This window comes from Pezoporus occidentalis, unplaced genomic scaffold (assembly GCF_034315485.1).
Source record: "Pezoporus occidentalis ecotype Australia unplaced genomic scaffold, CSIRO_AGI_Poc_V1 ctg40, whole genome shotgun sequence".
In the NCBI taxonomy this organism is placed as follows: domain Eukaryota; kingdom Metazoa; phylum Chordata; class Aves; order Psittaciformes; family Psittacidae; genus Pezoporus; species Pezoporus occidentalis.
In genome coordinates this window covers 416,977-441,139 of record NW_026915725.1, presented here as the reverse complement: position 1 = coordinate 441,139, position 24,163 = coordinate 416,977, and the positions used below count along the sequence as shown (strand labels likewise).

Here is a 24,163-nt window from a genome sequence, read left to right as displayed (position 1 = left end):
CCCTCAGAGATTCTAGTAAACTGGAAGGTATCTCAAGAAGGGCTGTGTTTTCAGTTCTCCTGAAAACACACTGACTGCCTGAGAGGCAGCACAGCAAACCAGGGAAAAGGGGGAAGGCTCCTGGAGCAGAAGAATTACATGCCTAGAATTACTGAGGAAGATGTACTTATTTGCCAAGGGGTTCTGAAGAAGCAGAAATGCCTCCTTCTTCATCTTGTAGTTGAAGTGGTTTGAGTCCTAGCTCAGTGCAGTTTCAATGGCTCTGCAGGAGAACTGTGATTAGAAGAGCTCAAAGACTACCCTGGCTATTGTGGAGATTGGTGCAGTGTAATAAATTAGCCAGACTGAGCTTGAATCCTTAAGGAGCAGCAAAACCTTAACACTGCAGAAGCTCACTAATTGAAAGTTGAAAAAGCCCTTCACAGCAGATTCTGCGTAAGACAGATGATGCTCCTGCACTCCAAAGGGGCATGTGCAGGAAGTCCTGAAACAATAGCAGGCTGGTATTTAACATTGCAAAGGCCTTGGATGAGAACAGCTTTGTGGAAGAAGATGGAATTGCTCTTTTGGCAAAACATGTGGAACTAACTGCGATAACGGGAATGAGAGTAAGGATGACGGAACAAATATTTGCACTGAATGCCTTGTCAGGACAGGGGAATTGCTACTGATACGATCTTTACTTTCAGTGTTACTGCTTCTGACAGTCTTACAGACTTTGCAGATGTTTATTGGCCACTAAATCATTCTTCAAGAATGTTGGCTCCATTCCCAAACCTGAAGAGTCTGAATGTGAAGGGGTTTGTTATTCAACACACACTGCTGCTTTTGGAGACAGTGATTTTGAAGAAACCAGCAGGGAAGCATCGTCAACTGATAATAACATGGGACCAAATTCAGACTTCTCAGCACTTAGGGCCTCAGATGTTGAGGCACTCTTGAGCAAATGTGCACCACGTAGCAGGGCATCGTGTACCCACGTGGCATAGCACACCGCCTGAGCCAAGACAGCAATGCTACACCACATTAACAGACCTATACTGTAGCAAAGATTGCTGTGGAGAGACAGGGCTTCATAGCCCATCCTGACCTTGATATACTGCTTGCACAATCGCATGAATTTTGGGGCCTCTGTAAAACTCACTCCATGAGGCTGCAGAGATTATTACTGTGCCATTTGGCTCCTTTGACTGTAGGACACGCTGCATAACAATGAGGCGTATTCAAACCCCTTGCCATTCATCCCAGGAAGAGCAGTTTGCAAAGATGCAATTGCTGAGCTATAGAGGACTCTAAGCCACAATATTCCAAGCCAAACAGATTTGCTTTTAAATAGAGAGTATCTGAACCACGGGCAACGTGCCCAGGCTTTTTCTCTGAGTGAAGATGCCAATTCTCTGAGATCATTTCAAACAGCTCTCACCTGAAAAAGCCACACTAGCCTCTGGAAACTATACCTAAATAGCAGCTACACCAAAATAGTGGTAATAATAATTGTGATGATAATAACACATATCTTTTAAATAACGAGTGTTCAAAAAGTAATCCATGCCTTTGTACTAATAAAATGACAAATTACTGAAGCACAATGTATTATTACCAAGGAAAAAAATGTATTATGTAGAATTACTAAACGTATTTCTCCCAAAAAAAGCACTGATTACCTTGACCAATGTGGCCCAAGTTGTAATAATGGACATGATCTAACAGCAGGTAATGCCAATAGACTCCTCTAAAACCTAATTGAATTGCTGGCTATCAGCCCCCAAGATCAGAGCAGCCCCTCACAATATTTTTTCCTCCATATAGGGTGAATACTGCTTAAAAATGTCAGGTTGGTGCAGAGACAGGTTGCTTCAAAGTATATAATCAGGTGCAGAAGGCAATAATGTCATATTTACTACATATTTGGTTTACATTAGCTCATACATGTTTTCCTGGAAGTCAGGAGGTTTCTATTAGGGACTTCTGCAACAGCTTGCTATATCAGACTTAAAACACACATACATGTTTATGGTAAAGTTGTATCGTATTTATGGTTAAATCAACTGACATACTCAAACAAATATGAATTTTGACTAATTTGAAAGATCTGTAGATCAAAAACAACTCAGAAACTTCACTGGCATGTATAAATAGCCAGTCTTCTCTCCTGTTACTCTACATCAAAATAACTCTTCACCCTACACTGTTTGCAATCAGGAGAAACTGGGCTACATATATATGCACAAAAATATGGAAAATATCTGCATTCGCAGAATGGAATTCCTCATACAAATGCAGTTGGAAATCACAGCGGACCTTTTGCTCATGGAGCAATCAATCTCAGAGTAACTCACACTTCTGTCATATGCTTATGTGTCTTCCCTGACCTGCTTAGATGAATTCGGAAGGGTAAGCAGCATTTGCAGCAATCATGTGTTTGTATACATAGCCTTGCATCCTCACCTCCCTTTTAAGAATTAAGACCCTGAATTGCCATTTGTAGAGGGAAAAGCAGTGAGACAGGGTGACATGGTTATAGACATAAGTAACCTTCATATTTTACAGGGAACAACTATGGTGAAAAAAAACTGAGATCCTTTGATCCCTCCAACACGGTCAAACACTAGTCTTTGAGCTTTTGAACAGAGGATGAGAGGACTCTGAGCAGCCACACAAGTAAAGCAGCTACAACACAAAAACTTTAAACTCTGTGAACCAAAACGTTGCATGTTCTCTAATTAACTTGTGGCTATTATTAGTGGTTCTTCTGTTTTCACTTTTAAAATGATAAAAGCTTTTTCTTTCATTTTGCATGAGTATTTTACTTTTAACTTTTGCCTGTGAGCCTAAGCTTTCCTGCAAAACAATAGCCTGTACATTACAGTTTGCAAAGATTATGGAGACCTGGAAATGAGGCAAATTCCATGTGTGGACACCTGCTTCTGAAACAGCAGGCAAATGGACTGTGCACCACCAGCAACTGTCATATTTGAGGGTACAAATTCATCAGGACACAGAAAGCACTCACACAACCTACCTAGCTGGCTGCCACTAACTGCTTTACTTCAGACAAACAAACTAACAAGGTGTCAGCAAAACCAGCCCCTCAGAGCACTGCTGAGAGAGTGGGTCACCCAGCCTGCAAGCAGGACTCTGCTAGTGCTGGTACACAACATCAACCCCAACTATCACTTGAGGTTAAGCATATCTTTTTAAAATACTCTCCTGATAGCATTTCCTAGGCAGCTACCATTTCAGGTAGGAGCATCCTGGGGTACATTCATCAGGGACTGTAGCAATAAGACAAAGCGTAATGGGTTTAAACTTAAACAGGGGAAATTCAGCTTAGATACAATGAAGAAGTTCTTTATTGTGAGAGTGGTGAGGCACTTGAATGGGCTGCCCAAGGAAGTTGTGAATGCTCCACTCCTGGCAGTGTTCAAGGCCAGCTTGGACAAAGCCTTGGGTGACATGGTTTAGCGTGAGGCATCCCTGCTCATGGCAGGGGGGGGTTGGAACTTGGTGATCTTAAGGTCCTTTCCAACCCTAACTCTTCTATGATTCTATGTACCTCAATGAGGTACATCCTCAACGTACCCTGAAGGCTGCTGACCACCTAGAGCACCCATCCACAGGTAGGTTCTTCCCTTCCTCTCACATCTCAAACACAGCTGGCTGCTGCACGCTGTTATAACTCAAGGGAAGTTCTGCCTAATGGCCCTAAGTTTTGCAAGCAGTACTTGCCTCACACCCACTGAACACCCACAGAACCACTTTGTAGGCTTAGTTGACACCTGGTCCATTCTGTTTGTATTTTTACAAGTCCCATTAGCCTTTGTGGTGAAGCAGGAAACCCAGAATAAGAACCAGGATGCCTACACTCTAAGTGTTTGTAGCCTTAGACCCCAAGGAGGAGCTGCCCAGAGGAAACAACAAAGTGTCTTAAAACCCCTGCCATAAAGGCCATTTCCAGATGATTTTGCTTAATGTTAAGAAGCCACACTGCTCAGCCAGGCCTGGGAGCAGTGTCTCCTGCTTTGTTTCTGAAATCTGCCTTTCAATATAGAGAACAAAATACAGAAACACATAGGAATGTATAGGCATATCCACTATTTGCAATTCTCAATTAAAATAACTTTTCAGTCATGTTGACTTCTTGTCTATCATGTTCTTCCTCTTCCATCCCCTCCCCATTTCCAACTGCACCCTTATTTTTCTTTTGCTATTACAATTACAACAGGAAAACTGAAGAAGAGACTTCTGCTGTGGTTCTTTCAAAAAAACATGGAAGACTACCTGCTGGTATGGTAACCTAGCTTGCAAAGTCAAAACCATGCTTTAGCAACCCATCAAATACAAGGTGCTGTGTATGCTTGGCTGCTGGCATTAAACTGGTGTTGCCGTGAGAATTCGTTTGAAAATAGTAATTGCTGCCCTCCCAAATAAAGGCAGATTGGGAAGTATGACTTGTGGATATGAAACACAAGGACTTCGGGAAAGTTTCCCTTGGCCACAACGCTGCACGTGTCCTACCCCTGAATTTGGTGAGTAAGCTGGTTCGTATACAGCAGTTAAAATGAAAAAAATATCCCTTCAAAAGAAGTGCCTTGAAACAGAGATATTGGCACTGGATGAAACTCACTTGCCATAATCACTGAAAGACAAATTTTTGAGCAAGACTCCTTTTTGACTTCTGTCCAAAGCCTCCTCAAGACTCCAAATGCTGTGGCCTTTAACATCAAGAGAGCAAAATGTTTTCTGTTCAAATGATTGGTAATGTAAAAGCAGAAAATTCACATACTAAAACTATGGTTGAAATTGTACTCCTGTTTGTCAATGAAATCAGACTCATTTCTTTCTGTGCCTCAGAGAAAAATAGGATTGGCAAAAAATGCTCAATAGGAGTCTAAGTTTTAGAAAAACGGATACAACTTACAAATGGAGCACTAATTTTTCAAGGATGATGAAAACAGTATCTAGACATGTCGTGGTATAAAAATTGCCTAAATGCTATGCTTACTTGCACATTAAAACAAACAAAAAAAAAAAAAACAAAAAAAAGAGGCATTTATATTTCAAGGAAAGAGTAGGAAATGTTCTCTGATTATATAATGAAACTTCAGATGAATTTACAGCTTTTCCCGGTTGTTGTTGCTCTCATAAACACATGCAAGAAATGTTCCTTTACAAAACATTCCTAAATCCTAAGCAGTGGAAAGGATGCCCTCCTTCAGGCAAATACACACTTTTCATTTATTTGGGAAAAAAAAAACAACCCTACCTAAAAACTCAAGAGAACAAATTTCCAATCAACACTTGCTAATTTGAAACACTACAAATTCTTCCATATTGAAAGCAGATTGTTCTGAAGAAACACTCATTTTCAAGGTCATACAGCACTGGCAAAACTCAAAAAAGTTGTAGTCCAACTGCTTGCGTTCAGCTGTGTTTACTTAGTCTCAATTTGACAAAAGTCTGCCTCTGATTATACATAGCAGTCATCTGCCCACAGATAAATAGATATTACACAAACGTTTGGAGGGAATGACACTTGGCTACCGTTATTTTTGGAATAATTTACTCTGCATCCTGAACTTAAAACACCAAAATGATTCATAATGTTTTTCGGGCCCAAGTATTTCCATTTAATAAATAAATTTACCTCTATGACCTTTGTGGACTTTATATCCTACATGTTAGTGGATTAAAAAAAAGGTAATTTATTTTAAATATTCTGTATGCTTGGGAAAGGTGGATTTATAGAGAATTCAGACCAAAGATAGTGCACACTCAGTGCACTCACTGCAGCATGTCAGAGCCCAGCACCGGCACTGCAAAGAGCTCAGGGTGCTGCTGGAGAGCAGGTTCTAACTGAGCTCCACAAGACATCCCACCCCATCGCAACCTGCAAGCACACATAGACTGCTCAGCTCCCTGCAGAACATGCACCTGCAGTTAAAGCCCACACTAGCAGAAAACCTAACAGCCATATCTGAGATACAAATGTTGTGTACCTAATTCAGAGGTAAAGTTAACAGGTTTTTTGCCTATTATTTGTAGGAGGAAAAGTGAATATGTATTGGATGCCAAATTGAAATTTTGCTTTATCCAAGGCACGTAGTTGTTTCATGACATTTATAAGATAGCTTATATTTTAAAGCAGACATGCGGTATTTCTCTGATGTGGTTAGAAATTTTGTCCAGTAAAGATATTACTTAGCCTAAGGCATTTTGTGCTATAAATTATCCAGGAATAAGGCAAAACCTTATGAATAAATTACAGTCCCTATTCCCATTCCTTCCCTGACGCCTCTTCCTAATTCTCTCCTCTTTAAGCCTCTGTCGGTTCCTCCAACATCAACTACCCCAAACCACACTTCCACATCAAGCACTGAGAGTACTGAGGGCAATTCAAAGTCCATGAGGGATATTGTTACTGCTGTACATTTAAAGTGGAAAATGTTTCCAGAGTGTGGTGATAGATGGAAGAATAAAACCTAGACCCGCCAGAGACAGACAGATTAGTTTCTGTAAAGTTAGCATGCTTTCAAAAATGTCTTTTCAATTAGAATACCAAAATTAAGAAAGCCTCTGATGCAATAGAAACCATATGTGTTTGACATATCCAGCTTCTCTATCTTTGACATCTAAATTTTCAGTTTAAAGAAAATTCAGACATTTGTTTACAAAGAACCAGTTTATGTGTTTACAAGACTAAACTGAATGCTTTTAGATGGAACTATTATATACTAGTCATTTTCCCTTATTTTCCTTTGTTTCAGGAAGAAATATTACTGTGAAGAAGGAATGTGGTTTTGATGTGGACAGCTGGAGGTACAGAAAACAGATTTCTGTCACGTGGAACAAATGCAGCAAATTCCTTCTTTACGGGCTGTTTCCTTACAGAGACTAAGTATTAGGAGCTTATTACGCTATGATGCAAAGCCCAGTCATTCAGAAGTGTGCTAACGATGGCAAACCCAGAGAAGAGTTAATTCAGATGGAATCCAGGAAAATGAGGCAGCACAGAAACCTCATCAGCAGTCCAATCACATGACAAAACGCAAGGCATCTCCAAAGCCACTGCCTGCCAAAAAAAGAAAGGCTGCTGCAAGAAAAATACTTTCACAGCTTGATATCTGGGTCTTGTGACTGCTATCCAAACAAGGAGTAAAAGTGGTACTATATAATGTGGCAGGGTAAACAGAACCACCCACTCGTCATCACCAATCATGTTTTTAATTCAGATAAATTCTGTTTCTTTAAAAGATGATGGGGGGAAAAGAAACAAAACCTTTTGTTCAACTTGCAAATTATATGTATAATTTGATCTGGCATGACATATTTCAAGCTCATATATATCACGGACTACACAGGAATGCATGATTTGCCACGCAGGATCAAACTGTTGGTCCATCCCGGGTGATGCTCTCTCTATGCTACTGAACAACACTTAGAGAAGCACAGAGACATTGCCCTCAGCCAACTATGCAACAGGTTAAAAAGATTTTCTGCCTACAACTTAGAGATGATGACTTTAAAAAAAATTAAACCAAGTATTTGATCTGAAAAATGTACAGAAAGGAGCAGAGGCAGAAGTTTAAACTTTCAAGAACACTGGGTGTCAGAGTCCTCCACACTTGGCCAAACTGTCTTACAGTAGCCTGCAAACTAGTTCCAGTTCTCAAAACAGATCTTGGTGGGATTCACCAAAGTCTGTGCTGGATCTGATTAAGCCAAAGATTGAAAAATCTTCTGTGCTTTTATGTCGAGTTTAATCAGAGATTGTGGATGAACCAAGAAAGAGGGAAATTAGTAACCACACACCTCATGCAAACAGACCCCCCCATGACTACCACCACTGCCACCAAAATTAACAGTATTCCCCAGTCCCAGACTAAGTTCTGGCTTTTTTTACCTGGGTTGTGAGCAACAGTTTGGATTAATTTGCTTTGTATTCTAAGCAAGGTCATACCCTTTTCTGGAAGTGTATTTGCTCCTAGCCTGTGTAACATGGAAAAAAATGCCAAGACACAGTCATTAGACTCAAAGGTGCTTTCCAAGAAGACTGTCCATATCTTGACTCCTTATCTGCCCTCGTTTCTCAAACATTTTGAAAAGGAAAATGTCCAACTTTAAATTTTGGACTGTGAAAAACACTAGTATCTCCTATGCTCCTCTAATTTATTCTGCAGCCCTTCCTCATTACACTCCAGGTCTCTACCAGTATTTCCATCATATCTGCTTCCCCAGCATTTTCTCTTCTTACCTTCATCTCTTTCACCTCTTTTCTTTCCTATTCCTTCTCCTCCATTGCTGTCCCTTTTCCTCTTCTTTTTTTGTTGTCCTCAATTCTACATCCCCCTTTCCCTGTCCTCTCCCAGCACTCTCCTTTCTTTACAACCTTGCAAAAGTCTCTGTTCTTCATTTCCCCACCTGTGTTTGCTTCCTGGCTGAGAGTTTCCCTTTCTCCCTTCACTCCTTGTCCTTTCTTCTGTCTTTTGCCTCCTAGAGCTAAAATGATACTCCAGCCATAACCTACCTGAGGTCCATCTTTTAAGTCCATTGTCAGTACTAGAGGGATGGAAAGTGTTTCAAAAAGAGCTAAATGACTATTCCAGTCACTGTCCGGACAAACAAGTGTAGCTCCCACTGACAGCTGGAGAAGTTCAGCGCCTGAGTCAAGTTATTCCCCATTTGTCGCCAGTCACCGTTTGGTGTGGGAGTCCTGCTATAGCAATCCATCCCCCACACCACGGCATGGAGAGACAGACAGAATTTCATGCAGTGGCCGCAGGGTGTTGGTAATGAGAAAAACAACTTGGGTCATATAAGTCTTTTCTTCACTTTTAAGTAAGAATGGCACCTAACACAAGTGAAAACTTTGTTGGAACTTTAAAACCGAAGGCAGAGGCCTGTATAAATAGACAGCCCTCTGTTCTGCTGGATCGCTAAGAAAACACCAAGAAAAGATCCCGTACAGCATGCCTCATGCAATTAATATCACAACTAATGAAAATCTCTGTCTTGGCTTCAAGTGAAGTGGTTTAACATCCTGCAAAAGGGCAGAATTATACCACACAAGCAATTGGGTCAAGAGGATAAAAAGCCTAAGCAGCACTGATTCCCTGAACTTCTTGAGATCTGCCCATCAAAACAGTAAATGTTTGCTTTCCAAGATGAAGCAAACTAATAGAAACATGCACCAGAAATAATCTTTATGGCCAACACTCCAGAGAAAATACTGGGGAACACTTTTGTTTTTCATGGTGAATGTATTGCCCCTGTAACTCCTCCCAGACGGAAGCCTGGCTCCCTGCTCCAGCTGGTGCTGCCTGCGCAACCTAGAGCTCTCTATGCATGGCCCAATCCAACTTGTACACCCAATCTTTCAAAATTTTCTCTGTTTTCTTTGTCTCACTCTTTTTATATTGCTTCTGGTGGTTTTTGTGTGTGTTTTTGCTGCTGCTCGCTTCCCACCCTTACCGCTTTCCAACTGCTTGCCGGGCAGGCACAGCAATTCCATGTAAGGAACGCGGGGAAGAGACACATTCCTTGATTTTTCTGTGCACAGTAACTTGCATGACATTTGATCATACACAGAGATTAAGTCATTCATGAATAAGGCCCAAAGGGAGGAACAACTCCAGAAAAACAACCCTCCTCGCTGGTAGTGCAGCATCCAGGACTCCACAGTCATTACTGCCACACTTACAGTTCGTAGCTGATCTGGCAAAGTGAGGAATCCAATTGCAGGCTCTGTGGTTTAAATAAAATGTATCTACAGCAGCTTGGATCAATGTTTAAAAATGTTCCATGTTATTTTAGTCCAAGGACAAGCTTTTAAAATTAAAAGAAAACTTTGGCTTTAATTACAGATGAAAAGTGAAAGTTGTTTAATAGAATTCATATCCTGAGAAGAACGGTAATAGAAATGATTTAAAATTTAAAACTCGTTCTTCTCTCTCCCAGCATGTGACAAGTCTCCTTGTAAATATTTAGAACTAAATTTTGAAAGCAACTAATTTGTGGACAATATTTAGGGTGCTTCTGCCTTGCTGTCATGGATCTTTGGCATAGCTCAACTTTTTCCTACATTTATACTTTCAAGCTATAGTGTCAGATTTTGATGCACATTTCAATGGGAAAAAAAAAGAATTTTGTTACTACATATGTGTGATGCAGCAAATGTCACCACCCAAGACATAAATGCGAAGGGTTTATTCCAGATCGGCTACGAGCAATGTGATCCCAAAGTGGTTAGGTGCTACAACGGAGAAGCTGCTGCTCTCAGGATGATTTTCAGCAACAATTGCCCATCTGAAAATGATTAGTGCATAGCAGTGGATTTTCCACATGTTCATATGCTGGACAAGCAGGTTGCCCTTGAAGTATGGTTCCCTGGGGGAAGAAGGAAAACCCAGAGAAAAGTATTCTATTGTCAGATCATGGTTTCACTAGAGCCAGACAAAAATATGGTCAAGCATTCACTTGGCTGCTCTGCTGGCAAAACGATAAGGTACCGAAATGGAGACAGCTAATGAGGAAGGCAAAGAATGAAGCTCAGGAAGAAGATCTTAAAAGAATACAGATATTTTTTTCCTTTAAAAAATCAAAATAGGGTTAAGCATGCAAATTTAATAACTTTGACCTTTATTTTTATAAGGCCAAAAAGATTTAGAAGGGGTATTACTTTCCCAGTAAAGAATCTCATCTTTTAATCCAGCTGTATTTGAAGCACCAACGAGAAAGTATTGAAGGAGCCTAAATAAAAAAGGGTATGAACATAACGAGACAGCAATTGATATTTAATGCTCCATTAATCGATAATTTGGCTTGAAGGAGGAAAAAAGTTGGCAAAAGGGAATGGAATTCTTTAGCTCCTTGTTTTACTTAAGAAAAATTCCCAGTGGGCTTCACTTAAACAAAGAACTTCAGTTTTCCACTGGAAAGACAAAAAGAAAATCTTGGTCTAGCATGTCCTGCCACATGCTTTCACTACACAGTAAAAGAGTATGTACTTGGATCTCAGGCACATTTCAAAAGTGTAGTATTTATTAGCTGCTCTGTTGCCAAGTTCCACTATTATCATTTTATTATAACTAAGGTATATTTTTACTAACTAATTTACTTTTAGGTCTTTTAGGTTTAAGCTTTTGAAGGTCTCAGAGTGTCACGTACAGATGACATACAATATATCACAGGAATTTGTTGATTTTCTCCCTCCTCCTCTCCTCTATAAATAGTTACCCTGTATCTGTGATCTCAGGGCATTTGGCTTTCCTAAACCCATAATCCAGCTGTAAAGATACGCAGGGGACAAGGGACCAAAATCCTCGGATGGAGTGGAGCTCACCAAGGATGAAGGTGAGCCCTGTTACCAGATAACCTGTGGCACTCACATCCCTCGCACACCAAGAGGCACTACAAGCCCACCCTTCCCCAGGACACCCTTCAAACCCCTTGCTCCAACCCTCCTCTTCTGCCCTTCACCCAGCTCATCCAGACCTGGATTTTTGCTGAGACTTCCCTTCCCACCTCGGGCTGCTGGATGTTTTTTTGTAAGCTAGAGGTGCTGCGTGGTGGGGCACAGGCTGTCCATCAGCATGGGTGCAAAAACACTGGTGGCTCATGCGGGGATTGTCCCGGCAGAGCCATGTTCCACACACCCTGTTAAAGGACTTCTGGTCCTGTGGGGAGCATGGACCTGCTGCCTGGAGGCTGTAGGAATAGGATGGAAAGAGGACACGGCCATGAGGCAGGAGGGGGTTTTAGTGGGCTCAAACTGGGCTGGGTGTTGCCGCTAATCTGGACCGAGAACGGGTGTCTCCAAGCAGCCACAATACCCACAGAGAGATGACAGAACTCCTCAAAGCCCCGCAAGTGCAGCAGAACTGTGGCGCCGAATCCAGCCTTTATTATTCCTATTTTGTGCAAGGAATGAAGGAAGATCAGTTCCCAAATATGAGCACTTACATTCTCCGAGGGTCACAGTCTTTGATCTATGAGCAAAGATCCCACTGAAAGCAGCTGGAGTTCACCAAATGCAGTTTGGAGAGCTTTGCAAACATATGAACACTGTGTGTCAAACCATGTACAGTGTTTTGGGCCAAAGCACTCAAAAACCAGACCAGATTTTGGCACACTAGATTTTTGATTTGTCCAACACAATGCATTTCCAAAGGCTTGGTTTTGAAATGTATCTGACTGCCTGTCCATTCTTTATCAGGCAGAGCTAAAGGCACTTTGAGGTGGATATCACATGTAATTATTAGCCCTCTTTGAAATAAGAGGGCAGAGAATAGGCAATGGGAATCTGAGAGATGAATGAGGTATGCAGGACTGAGAAATATTTATGACCTTACAACAAACACAAATTAATGCTTATGTGCACTTGTAGCCAGGAGAAATTATTATCACTCACAGTCTCATTAGATGAGGAATGAAAACAGCAGCAGAAATGCTGGGAGACAGTACTAAAAGGCTTTTAAAGATGCCTGCCATTTTTATTCATTTAACATGTTTAAACAAGTATTTATTTACTTTGGTTTAGTCAGCAAAGAAAGGCCTTTGCATAGAGCAAAAGATCACTGGGATCAATACCTGCAGGTCAGCCTCATCTTCTCTGCTGACCCTTGTGAAAAGGATTTTGGGCTTTGCTGAGCAAGCACCTCAGTGAAGGATTTGAAAGGGAGAAATCTCCTAATTTGTGAATAATACATTTAGGAGCCTCTTTTCCTCTATCTTTGCAAAGTCCACCACCATGGTGAACTACTGCACAGCTCTGACCTGAAGGAGTAAGCACAGCAAAACAGCAAGGCAGCAGGTTTGAATTCCACAGATATCATCACCATAATAGAGCACTGAGGAAAATGTGTGTGTGCGCGTATGAAAAACTGCATGGTTTACAAACACCAAAGCAGTATTTGGAGCTGGTCAGATTTTTTGGGTTCTCCCCACTTCAAAAGGTGTCCCTAAACATCCAGTACTACTTAGATTCAGCAATTAGATACCCTGCAACAGTTGCATATCTGACATCGCAGACAGCGAAGAGTCCCAGGCTTCATCCAGAACCCATGCTCCCCCAGCTGGCATTAGCTCCACAGGCTTCACTGGGCTCCTACTGACACCGCTTTTGCTGCTGTGCAAACAGAGCTACCCAGAGCTTTCCCTGATATAGGGACAAAGGCCACTGACTTTTGGAGGAAGCTCCTGTTTGAAGACAATCCTGGGTAAATGAATTAGCAATGCAGTAACCCAACTGCACCAGCTAGATAATACGAGAGGGAGAAAAGTAGGACAATGAATTTTAGTGTGTGCATGTAATGGGCAATCCACCACCCCTCCTGTGCAAAGCTGTAATAAATATTCAGAAGCAGACTGTTTAATTTGCACACCAGCTCCAGGACATGCTCCCTGAGCAGCTGCTGGTCCAGGCTCCCCATGGCTTAGCCCACAGAAGGGCGAAGCCAGACCCTGCTCCTTGGGGTGGGTAAAGCATTTAGAAGAGCAGGGGCCTGGGACGAAAGTCTCCCTGAAGTCAATAGCTGAGACAAATTCTCCAGCACACCAAGATCTCATTAAACTACCCACAGTGTCTAGCCCACAAAGTACATCTAGTGCAAGGAGCAATCCTGCTGCTGTTTTGCAATGCATTACAAAATACCTTGGCTAGCAGAAAGAATTTGAGGCAATTCGCTCCTGAAGAGCCAGGTCGTGAAGAGCCTTCTTTTTTTCCAGCAAACTGGATTTGAGTTGACAAATAGTAACTGAGAATAAAAGAAAAAAAAAAAAAAGCCTGAACAAAGTAAAGGGGAGATGGAGAAACCGACAACATTTAACTTGATCTTCGACAGTGTAAATCTGTCAATACCCACAAATGACCACAGGCCATATTCCAGTTTTTACTCTGAGATACGGTAACTAAGACATTTGGCTGGTACCTCACATTGGAAAGAAAGTTTTTACATTTAGAAATGTAAAACATTGTAACATTTAAGGAATTTTGGCTACAGCCCACTAGCCAGCCTTCCCCCAGCTTCAGCTAAGGGATTATTTTGAATGTTGCTTTGCTTTTCATGCATCTGTTGCCTAAATCAATGTGGAGGCATGAGGGAGTGACTGAAAATTGGCCCTAGAAATAGCGGTATATTTTAGTGTCATAACTGAGAATCTTGGCAATCCCTTTTAACTTGAAATGTCAGTGCCATACCAAACGATCTGGTCATCATAACCTCAACTCCTGGCCATCAGTGAAAGAACAGAGATAGTCTCCAACATCAGGTTTCAAGGCCACTGTGAAAACTAAGGAAAACACATTTCATGGCTCATTGGAATTTCGCTTTACCTATTTTTGTGCGCTTCTTCTCAGCTGTTCCAGCTCTAGCTGTTTATCTGATCTCTTTCTGTTTGAATTGTTTTTACTTTTTCCAGATTTTCTACAATGCAGTTTACTTCTCCAACTTACTTTCCCACTCTAAACTCCTGTTCCTTTCTGGTTTTGTAGCTCACATAAAACTCACATATTATGCAAGCCTTCTGCATGCTTTGACTATTAAGACATATTTCCCTTTTAACAGATCTAAAGTAGCTATCTGATGCCAATTTAACACCATAAAGCATAAAAGACCTCAACGCATCGTTAGTCATCACTGATAATTTCCACATCTACCCCTTTCATCTCATACCCAAACTTTCAAGTCTGGAGTGAATTGGATTAAATAAAACTGAATCCAACCCTGCTCTTCTGGTTTTGGACAATTAGAAATTGAACTTTGCAAATGAAGATGAGGGATGTTTTACTGAAACAGGTGTTCTCCTACCTCCATCAAGATGGCAAAAACCTTCTACACAAACAACACCTATAGTTTCCCCACATTTTCTTGATACTGGGTATAAGCTCATAAGCAGCCTGACATTAGTCCCGGTAGACATTCCTTTAATCCACTTCTCTGATTGTGCCAAAACCCTCCTGAAAGCTTCTCTGTGAATACACACGGAAGATCAGAAGTCTGGTCTTGCTAAACTGCTTTAATCGTTACGTTTCTGGTATTCACATTATGGACAAATGACCTAAAAAATGTCAGTTAAACACATAAAGGAGGTTTTTTAAATTACAGAATGACTTTCAAAAACCACAAACCTGCAAAGGGAAATAGGATTTGCTGGATCAGGTAAGATTGCTCATCTATCTGGTCAGGCACATTCAGCATGTGGCTTCTTAGAAAAGGAAATTAAAATGGGAGGAAGTGATGGCAAATAAAACTAATTTTGCTGTTTAATACTGAAGTGTTTTGGAAGATACTTTAAGAAGAATCCAGTCAAAAATCCCATTCAAAAGAAAACAAACTGGTCTTTTTTATTTCCTTTTTTTTTTTTTTTTTCTATTACAATCTCTAGATGGATTCTACTGTTCACACCTGAGTGAATACAATTTCTTACCCTACCTGGGAGTGATCAAACCCTGCTTCGGAGACAGACCCTGCAGAGTGTCATGCATTTGCCACCCACATCAAAACACTGCCACGGTAAGGAAAATGCATGTGCTTGTGCATGTAAGCAAACACAGAAAAACCCAAAACATTTTCTTTATTTACAGCTATTTGACTGAATACAAACAAGCTGAAATTCACCAGTCTCACCATGGGCATAACCTATTTCAAACTCCAGGACTACTGAGAAGCTCACGGTTTTATTCAACAGTCATGCTCCAAACTGACAAGCCTAGCTCAGATGGTTATTACTGGGATGTACCTGCTTAAATCCCTTCCACAGATGGGAGAACGAACACTGCCCATGCCAAGTTTCAGTCTGGATTGAATTTTTACAGCTGGGTCATAAATTTACGGATTAAAAGGGTTCTAATGGAAACACAGATACAGCCTTAACTACACTAACATGAACAGCAGCACTGTAACACTGCACGGAGGACAGTCCATGCTACAAGCAGGATCTACCAGGACATCACCCAAAGTGGTGTTCTTTCTCCCCAGCAGCAGAAGGGAGGTTGGGACATGCAGGAACCCCACGCCAGGTATAAAGTTTCAATTCAGACATATTTTCCAGAAAGAAGTGAAACTTTTATGGGCTCACCATTCCTTTATATTCACTGCCCCGGAATGTGAGAAGTCCAGCCCTCGTCCTCCTCCTGCTACTACCCTGTCCCACCTGTGCCTGTCTTCCCTGCACCTCATCCCCTCCTGGTCACACTTTGCTTCACTGCATATAGATGAGTGCATATAGGTAAGCGTCACCAAAGACAGCAGTTACTCGTGAAGAAGATAACAGATTTCGTATGCAATTCACTGAGCAAAAAGCAAGGGTTTTATCCCTGCAATCTCTTTTCTTCATATAGGTGCCACAGAGAGTCAGCTGGAGACCCACATGAAGCAGAATGGGCACATTCTGGTATCAGAGCCTGTCCAAGTCTTTCTTGCAACCTAGCACCAGGGTGATCTGCCCCCAACCATGGCTTTGCCCTCAGAAACGCTTTCTAATCAGTGATATATAAAGTTGTGTGATTTCAAAGCCATACCTGATGGGGTGACAGCACACATCTCTGTGTTTATGGCTTTGCAAACACTCATATTTTGTTCCTCTTTTTTTCTCTTTCATGTTTAAAATTGTGCCGTATTTTTCATGCTCGTTGGCCTACATCCCCTCTTTGTCACAGACAGCTGGTAAATGTATTTTGCTGCTGGGTTTCCTGAGTAGAGGAGAGAGCAGACATACCCTCCTTTGTGTCCCAGAAGCATATGGGGGAAAGCTGCAGTGGCAGGGTTGTTCTGCACACACGTCCATGAAGCACAGGGAGGCCAGACTATGTGGATGACCCACAGGACGCAAACGCACTCTCCTGACTGATGCTGCACCACTCCATCTCTGGCTGCTGTACCAGGACTGCAGCACTGAGACCTTTCTGCTCCTCTGCTCAAACTGGTCCATTTTCCCGTTCTCTTGTCTGGTTATCTCTCCCTCAAACCCCCTTTGCCTTCCTCATTCAAGTAGTGCTTCCTTTTGCAACACATGCAACTGCTTAGAGTAGCAGTGGCTGTAGTTTTGCAAGGTTGAGGATCCCCTGAATCAGTGCAAAAGCCACAGCAGCTGATGCACTGTAAGGTAGGATTGAAGCCTGACATTTCTGCTGCAAGAGATCAGCCCAGAAATCCAGGAACATCCTACTCAGGCAGTGGAAGGGAAGAAGGAATCACATCCATTTCACTAAATCAGTTTTCCCAAGCTGTAGTTTCACACACTTTTTAAACACTCCTTAAATTAACTGCTAATTTTCTTACTAATTTCCTTATTATATTCATTACTAGCCATGTAGTCTGCAGCTAAAACTGCAAAACAGTCTGATTTATGATCATGTGCTTTTCCATGCACATAATTTCCTGAAACATTCAGATTTGGGTTGGCCCCAGGTTTTAAGACAAAGTATAATTCTGAAGAAGTTTGGAACAATGGGAAAATGGGGATAATTATTTCTTTTTTAACACACACCTTCACTAAATGAATGCAGTCCAAGGCTTACCGGGGAACAGCGCTTACTGAGGCCCGGAGCACTGGCTAACTATAGAGAGGAGTATTAAAATATATCATTGTTAGCCATCAGTGACAGCACCATACATTTTTCCTGCTGTGTCTGGGAGAGATCTTGGGCAAGCGCAGGGGTCTGCTGCTTTTTTGGCTGCTGCTGCGAATACTTGCATTGGGGAATTTTTAATGATCTCAGAGAAACAGAGGCGAGCTGCTGTACCGGCACAGGCAGCAGCAACCTGCGGCCATGGAAACATGGCTTATCCCCTGATTTTTTTTGATCCCTCTGATTTTCTGGTCAGATGCTGTCATCTTTTCCATTTCAAATCATTCATGTAAGAACATCTTATTCTCTGCGATGATAAAGCTGTCAGGAGTCCTGAGGCAAACTGACTTGAAGAAAATCCTCTGCAGCCAAACAACTGGCTTGAGCTATTTTTTACTGAAGGACATGGAAAATTGGCCATGACATCAACAGAAGCAAAACCAGCAGAGGCGCACCCCCTCTGCCACAGGAGGTCTCCACAGCAATTATACCTGAATTATGCCCATGAACATGCGGTTATTAGAAGCACATCTGACTTGCACATAGCCTAAACTCCAAAAAAAAAAAAAAAGAAGCCCAAAGCATTCATAGTCATTTGCATCTGTAAACAAACAGATAAAACAAGGATGCAGTGTTTGCACCCAGCACCTGTGAGCAAACAAGTACTCTCTTTTCCCACAAAACTGACCATTAAAAGCAGGGAGTGGAGAGAAATGGCTCAGAAAAGCCATTGCTGCCAGGCGCTCTGTTTCTCCTCCCTATAGGACTGGCTCCAGGCAAAGCTCTCCCCTGCCTGCCTGCAAGCCTGGGGTGCCCAGGCGTTTGCGTGGGTGCTCTGTCCCCAGCACCATCGATGCTCCCAGCCCAGCCACCACTGCCTGCTCCCCTACCTGAGAGGGGCTGAGACTCCTACCTTTCCACAAAGAAACTACTCAGTTTTGATGAAGCACTGTTTTCCAGGGTCATGTGGAAATAATCCTGACCCATTCTCCCTGCAGCTCAAATACGAAGAAACCAAAAGACTAAAAAGAATTACAAAACATCTTATTTGATTTTTGCTGTTCAAACTGTAAGAAATACAAAAAGTGAAAAAACAATTTAACTAGCAGGGAACAGGCAGGATCTTTAGAATTCTCATGTTTGGGTTGTCACATCTGGTATATTAAACCTGACATTGTCCCTGTAGTAAAGCCATTTCCTTTTAATCTTTCTTCAGAAAAAACAACAGAACAGCAAATTACACGCAGTCCTCTCCTCAGTTCTCAATTCCATGCTATTTCAGTGTTGACGAATCAGGTCATGTAATAATAAAATTCCTGCAGAAATAGGATCTTAACCGTGTAACCTTCAAATTGCAGTTATGCTGCTGTGTGCATTTAATACGGTACTTGACATTCCCCTTTTCCATTTCACTTCTGGATGACATTAGGATTTGCAACAAGGACCTCCTTCAGCTCTCCCAGGTTACCATTTACTTTAAAGTATCCCCAAGGTCTCCAATACGGTTTAGATCAAACTTACAAAAGTCCCTGGTACTAGTGGTTTTTGCGGGTCCCTTGAGTTGTCTCTAAAAACAGGTTCCATTGTGTTCATATTATGCTTTTAAATTTTATAGCTCATTTTTAAATTACATGTTAATTTCTAAAAATGTTAAATTGTGAGGAAAAGTTGGCAAGGACCACACAAAATCACAGCACTGTTCTGCAGCTTGCGTGTGCCTCTCTGTAGCAGTTATGTGCATGGCTATAGCCTTACATTTAAGCGCTCTTTATGAATGTGGGCCTGATCCTGGAGTGTGCTGAGGGTCTCATCAGAGGTGCTCAGTGTGCTGCGATAAATGACCCAGGATCATGCTTAATAAATCACAAACTTTGCAAGATCCAAATGAAAGTAAGAAAGGAAGGCGAGAGGAAAGAAAAAGGCAGTAGTAATGAAAACATCAGAAACGGAGCACACTCCTGAGTATAAACATCTAAAAATAGAGATCAAACATGTTCAAAAATCAACCATTCATGAGTTTATTTAAAATCCACCCTCCTTTCCAGGCCTGCAAGTCTTTAGTTTCCTCACCATTTTTATTTGTTCTGGCTTTTCTACTGTGCTAAATAACATACAAAGTGAAATCAATGAAAATCTGCCTGCAGAAAAAAAGTTAGAAAACTCCCTGTCCTGCCATTTCATCTCTCTTTTTCTCATTTTAATTTTTGCTTTCATTCACCAAGCACAGCTCACCAGACAGCGATACCCCAGAAAGCTGGGATTTTTCATTTCCTTGTGCTGTAACGATACAGAACATTTTGTTCCCACAGGTGTCTGACGATCAGGTACCCGCAGAGCACTGCAGTGTGATTACAGGAAAAGTCAGCATCTTAGCGATCCATAAACCAAAGACTGCTTCTGCCGCTTTAGATTTATGTCCAGCCTCACTATAAACATCATTAGATCTTTTCTTTATAGATTTCTGGGGCGCTTGTTGCAGTCAGAGTGTTGTTCCTGCATGCATTTGTACAGCAAATACAGATAGGCAAGTCTGGTTTTGGTTATTCCTGTCACACAGAGAACCTGCTGTGAATGACAGCATGCCAAGGAGTTAATGAAAACTTGTTCTCCAACATGGATTTTTAACTAAACGCAAACACTGAACCAAGCCTTTCAGCGGTCAGTTTAAGACACATATTTGACCAATTATATATATTTATACATTATACCTTCACTATGATTAATCCAAACTGAAATTTTCTGACTTAAGTGAGCACATTCACGTATGTCACGTTATATACATAAGTGTATCAGTTTACGACAGAAACGCTCACATATGTGACATATCCAAGTACAGTTGCACTCTTTCCCAGATGCTCCATTCTCCCTGCTGCCTGCGCCACGTCCCGCTGCAGCTCCCCAGCTCCCCAGGACATGCAGCCAGAGTGGTATGGAGTGGCTGGGAGCAGCGGCAGTATGGACACTGCACCTGTGAGGCCTCCAGCTCAGGATTTGCTGCTCCCACCCCAGCACTAAAGCTGCTTTCCATGAACTCGCAATTGTGCAGAGGTATAAAGCGAGGCTGCTCTCCTGACAGTCAGTTATATAGCCTGTCCTTGATCTTTAACTGTGATTTCCCAGTTGCAAGAAGCTAGAGTAGCATATGGTCCTGTGTTTATAAGCATGTTAATAACCGCAATGGGAAACTGTAGAGCCTGTTTTCCTTATAAACTTTAAACTGTAATTTCTCGGTTTCGTCATTGGACACTGCACTTGTACCCTGTTAATTTGGCACAGGCTGTTGAGGCGGTCGTAGCCACCCTGACCCTAGGCACTGGGTGAGCAAAGTCACTCCAGACACACTGATGTACCTGAACTCAGGGTCTGGCCCGTAACATGAACCAGATGCAGTGAGTAAGCTTTCTACTCACAATCTACTATGAAAAGTTTCTTTTCCAGTGAAAGCACAATAAGGAATTTGCTTCAATGCCAATGGCCGCCTGCTCTTAGGAGTACAGCAACCTTGCCAAACATGTCTCAAAAATAAAATGTCAATCACCTTCCCCTCTGTGTTTTTTTTTTAAATACCACTCAAATTGTCTTTAAAACATCCAGGAGGGACTTCACAATTCTGCTTCAACCCCTTTGTGTTAAAAATCAGCTGCTTTGCTTAACAAAAAATTTCAGTGGGGACCTCCTTGTAAGTGGCGGTACCTCACAAATACGCTTGCTGCTTTCAGGAAGGTATGAGTGGTACAGTCAGCCATACCCTGTTATTTTGCTTAACCAAAATGGATTACCGCTCTCTTTGAGAACACAGATACAGTTCTGCTACATGACTGCACTTAAAACTGCCATCGCAGGTATTCAAATCACAGAGAAAAGACATTAAAAAATAAAACATCCTTATTTATCTCTTCATATCTAAGAATTATTTGGATAATTTAATCTATTTGTAAACAGATTTTATGAATGAACGGTAACTTTACAATACCTCCTTTGCTCATGAAGGGCTCAGTTTCTGCATAATTATCATTAGAAAATCATTAATTAATACTGTAATTTTGCAGCTGGAAAAAGCCTATTTGTACCCATTATTTCCTGAATGCACGCACATATATAAGAAGGATATACCAAATAACAAAGTATGTGCAAATGATCTTTTTCTTTCTATCAACAGGTTACTGATTGCCTGCTTTGGAAGTGTAGAAAGAATAAAACTGTATCCTGAGAGCTGCTGGTGTGTTCACATCAAAGGCCATAGCACTTCAAAACATTAACAAAGATATCAAGGAACTGACTTACATAAAATCTCAAGAGGAGCTCCAGGAATGTCAGTTATGAACCTTAAGGACAAATGTACCAGTTTTTGTGAACTCGCACAGTTACAGTGTGCCTGTCTCAGCATTCCCATTAAAGACCATGTTTTTCAGTACAGCTTGAAACTTGGCAAGAATAACTTAATCCAGTTGCAAATTTATTACAATTTTAAAGAAGTCATCGTGTCCATTTTTAAGTTATAGCACAGAAAAGTACAGAAAACCAGAAGTTTCCATATCTGAGCTGCTGCATCTGTTCTTGAGTAACTTTTCACTTAAAAATAAAACTTGGCAGACAATATGCCCATAATGTGGTCCAAATGCATTTGGTATATTGGAAAATAAAGCTGAATGAGCAGAGTTAATTTTTGAAACTTACTTATCATGCTTGCACTATTCTTGCTCCCCAAGAGATCTCATTTCTCCTAAGGGCCCCCACTCTGCCACCTCGGTTATCCTCTGACAAGCTGCACACATTAATGTCCCCCTATGCTCACCAGCACATTCAGCCTCCTGAAGTCCTTGTGGCCCCTCTATAGGAGCAAATAAACACATGAAACGTGCCAGAAAAGAGAGGGCAAAGACTGCAAACTTCAGAGGTTTTAAAAGCGAGTGTCACCTGAACCTGCCTGCCAGAGAAGCCAAGGGGAACCAACATCATCTTAATCTGTATGAACTTCAGTGTGAAGCCCTGCAGTGCTTTTAATCAATATTCATCCATCCCAAAAGCAAAGCTGCCCACAGGGTGGTCCCTGGGAGAATAACCCCCATGAGAAAGTCCCTTGGACAACACAAAGTGCTGCTGCGATGGCTGTAAACCCTGAGGTGCTGGCAGAGACCTCCAGAACTTGGGATGCAAAACCTCATTTTTTAGAAAGATAAGAGGACAGACAGCCTTTGCCTTATGCCCCACAGGAATACAGGGCAAGTTTCACAAGAGGAGCTTTCCAGGACTCCCTGCCCCACAGGGACTGAGCAAGTCCTGATCTCACCCTGATTTACAGCAATTTACTGGCATGAAGCAGGCAGTCCCATGTGCCTTCCTCTGACTGGTAACAAAGTGCATGATATTTTATATTTTTATTGATAAGATTAAAATAATAAATGATGTGTAACTCTTCAAAAGAACACTGAGCCAAGATATTTAATGGTCAAGTCTGTGGCCCCTTAGCTCAGTGCACTATCTCTGGACAATGATATAGAAATTGCTCTAAACTAATCTATGTATTTGTAAGAGATTCATGAGCACTAAAGGGCCATGCACTGGATGAAACACTGTGAAAAGGACAGAAAAGATGCTGCACAACAAGGGAAAGTGTTCATGCATGGGAGGCATATGGCTCATGTAAGTTCCACGAACAGCCACCTTGAAATTTCAAAGCCCTTCTTTTCCTCCCAGCTGGGGTACCAGTCCTCCCCTAGTCCTAGTGAGTGCTCTAATCGGGCCCTAGTCCTCCCTTATTTTAGGAGTTTTCTCCTTTTTTAGGCTTGTCTTAAAGCTCCCAAAACCAGCTTTTAAGTGTCATTTAAAAAATCGGCCCCATAGCTCCAGCTTCATTAGCAGTCAGTAAAAGCATTTAACTACAATACTGCAGGTAGAGCTTCTCCAGTGAATGAAAGTGTGGACAGGAGTTATCCACTCTCACGTGAAAGGATGGATAAGAGTCATCCACTCTCATAAAAGGCATGATCAGGTGACACTCATTTCAAGTGACACCATTCACCAAAGCTGGCTGTATTAGAAATGATGCAGAAAGAATCCCTTACCTGTCCGGTAGACAAAATTGCCTTCTGTCTCTGATGATGATGGAGACACCAATTCTTCCTCAAATTCATTGGAACTAAATGAACCAGAGTGATTCCTTTGCCTTGTTTTTTCCATCATAGCTGCATTAGTAGCCATGACGTGTCTCAACGAGTCATTTAGGTAACGATTCAATAAGCTGCTTTTGTATTTGGGGGGTGACACATAATCCTCATTGGCACTTGTTTCTGGTCTCACTCCTGTTTTTATTACTGAATTTTCAGTTTTAATCACAGTGTGATGAACTGGTTTGTTATATCCCCCTTCATTCATATGGTTTCTTGGAGGATTTTCCCCATCTGAAAACAAAAGGACAAAGATGCAGAACACATCAAATACCTAATATTTTAAAAGAAGCTCCCTCTACATGTTTTAAAATGTTATAAATATAGCAACTTCAGCCTTCAGCTTTAGAAAATTATTTTCATTTTCTTCTGCTCACACATTGCTCACAGCAGTTCCCAAGGTTCTCAGATGTTCCAGCTATTCCAA

At 41.6% G+C, this 24,163-nt stretch overlaps 1 protein-coding gene across 3 annotated transcripts in view; it reads right to left on the bottom strand.

Annotated features, from left to right (window-relative positions):
- The window catches only part of MKX (mohawk homeobox), a 48,481-nt gene that overhangs the window by 12,794 nt on the left and 11,524 nt on the right, over positions 1–24,163 (bottom strand). For all 3 annotated transcript variants that reach the window (XM_062633544.1, XM_062633546.1, XM_062633543.1), the window contains one exon: positions 23,635–23,970. In XM_062633544.1, the coding sequence (XP_062489528.1) occupies positions 23,635–23,970 (336 nt within the window). The remainder of the gene's footprint in view (positions 1–23,634; positions 23,971–24,163) is intronic.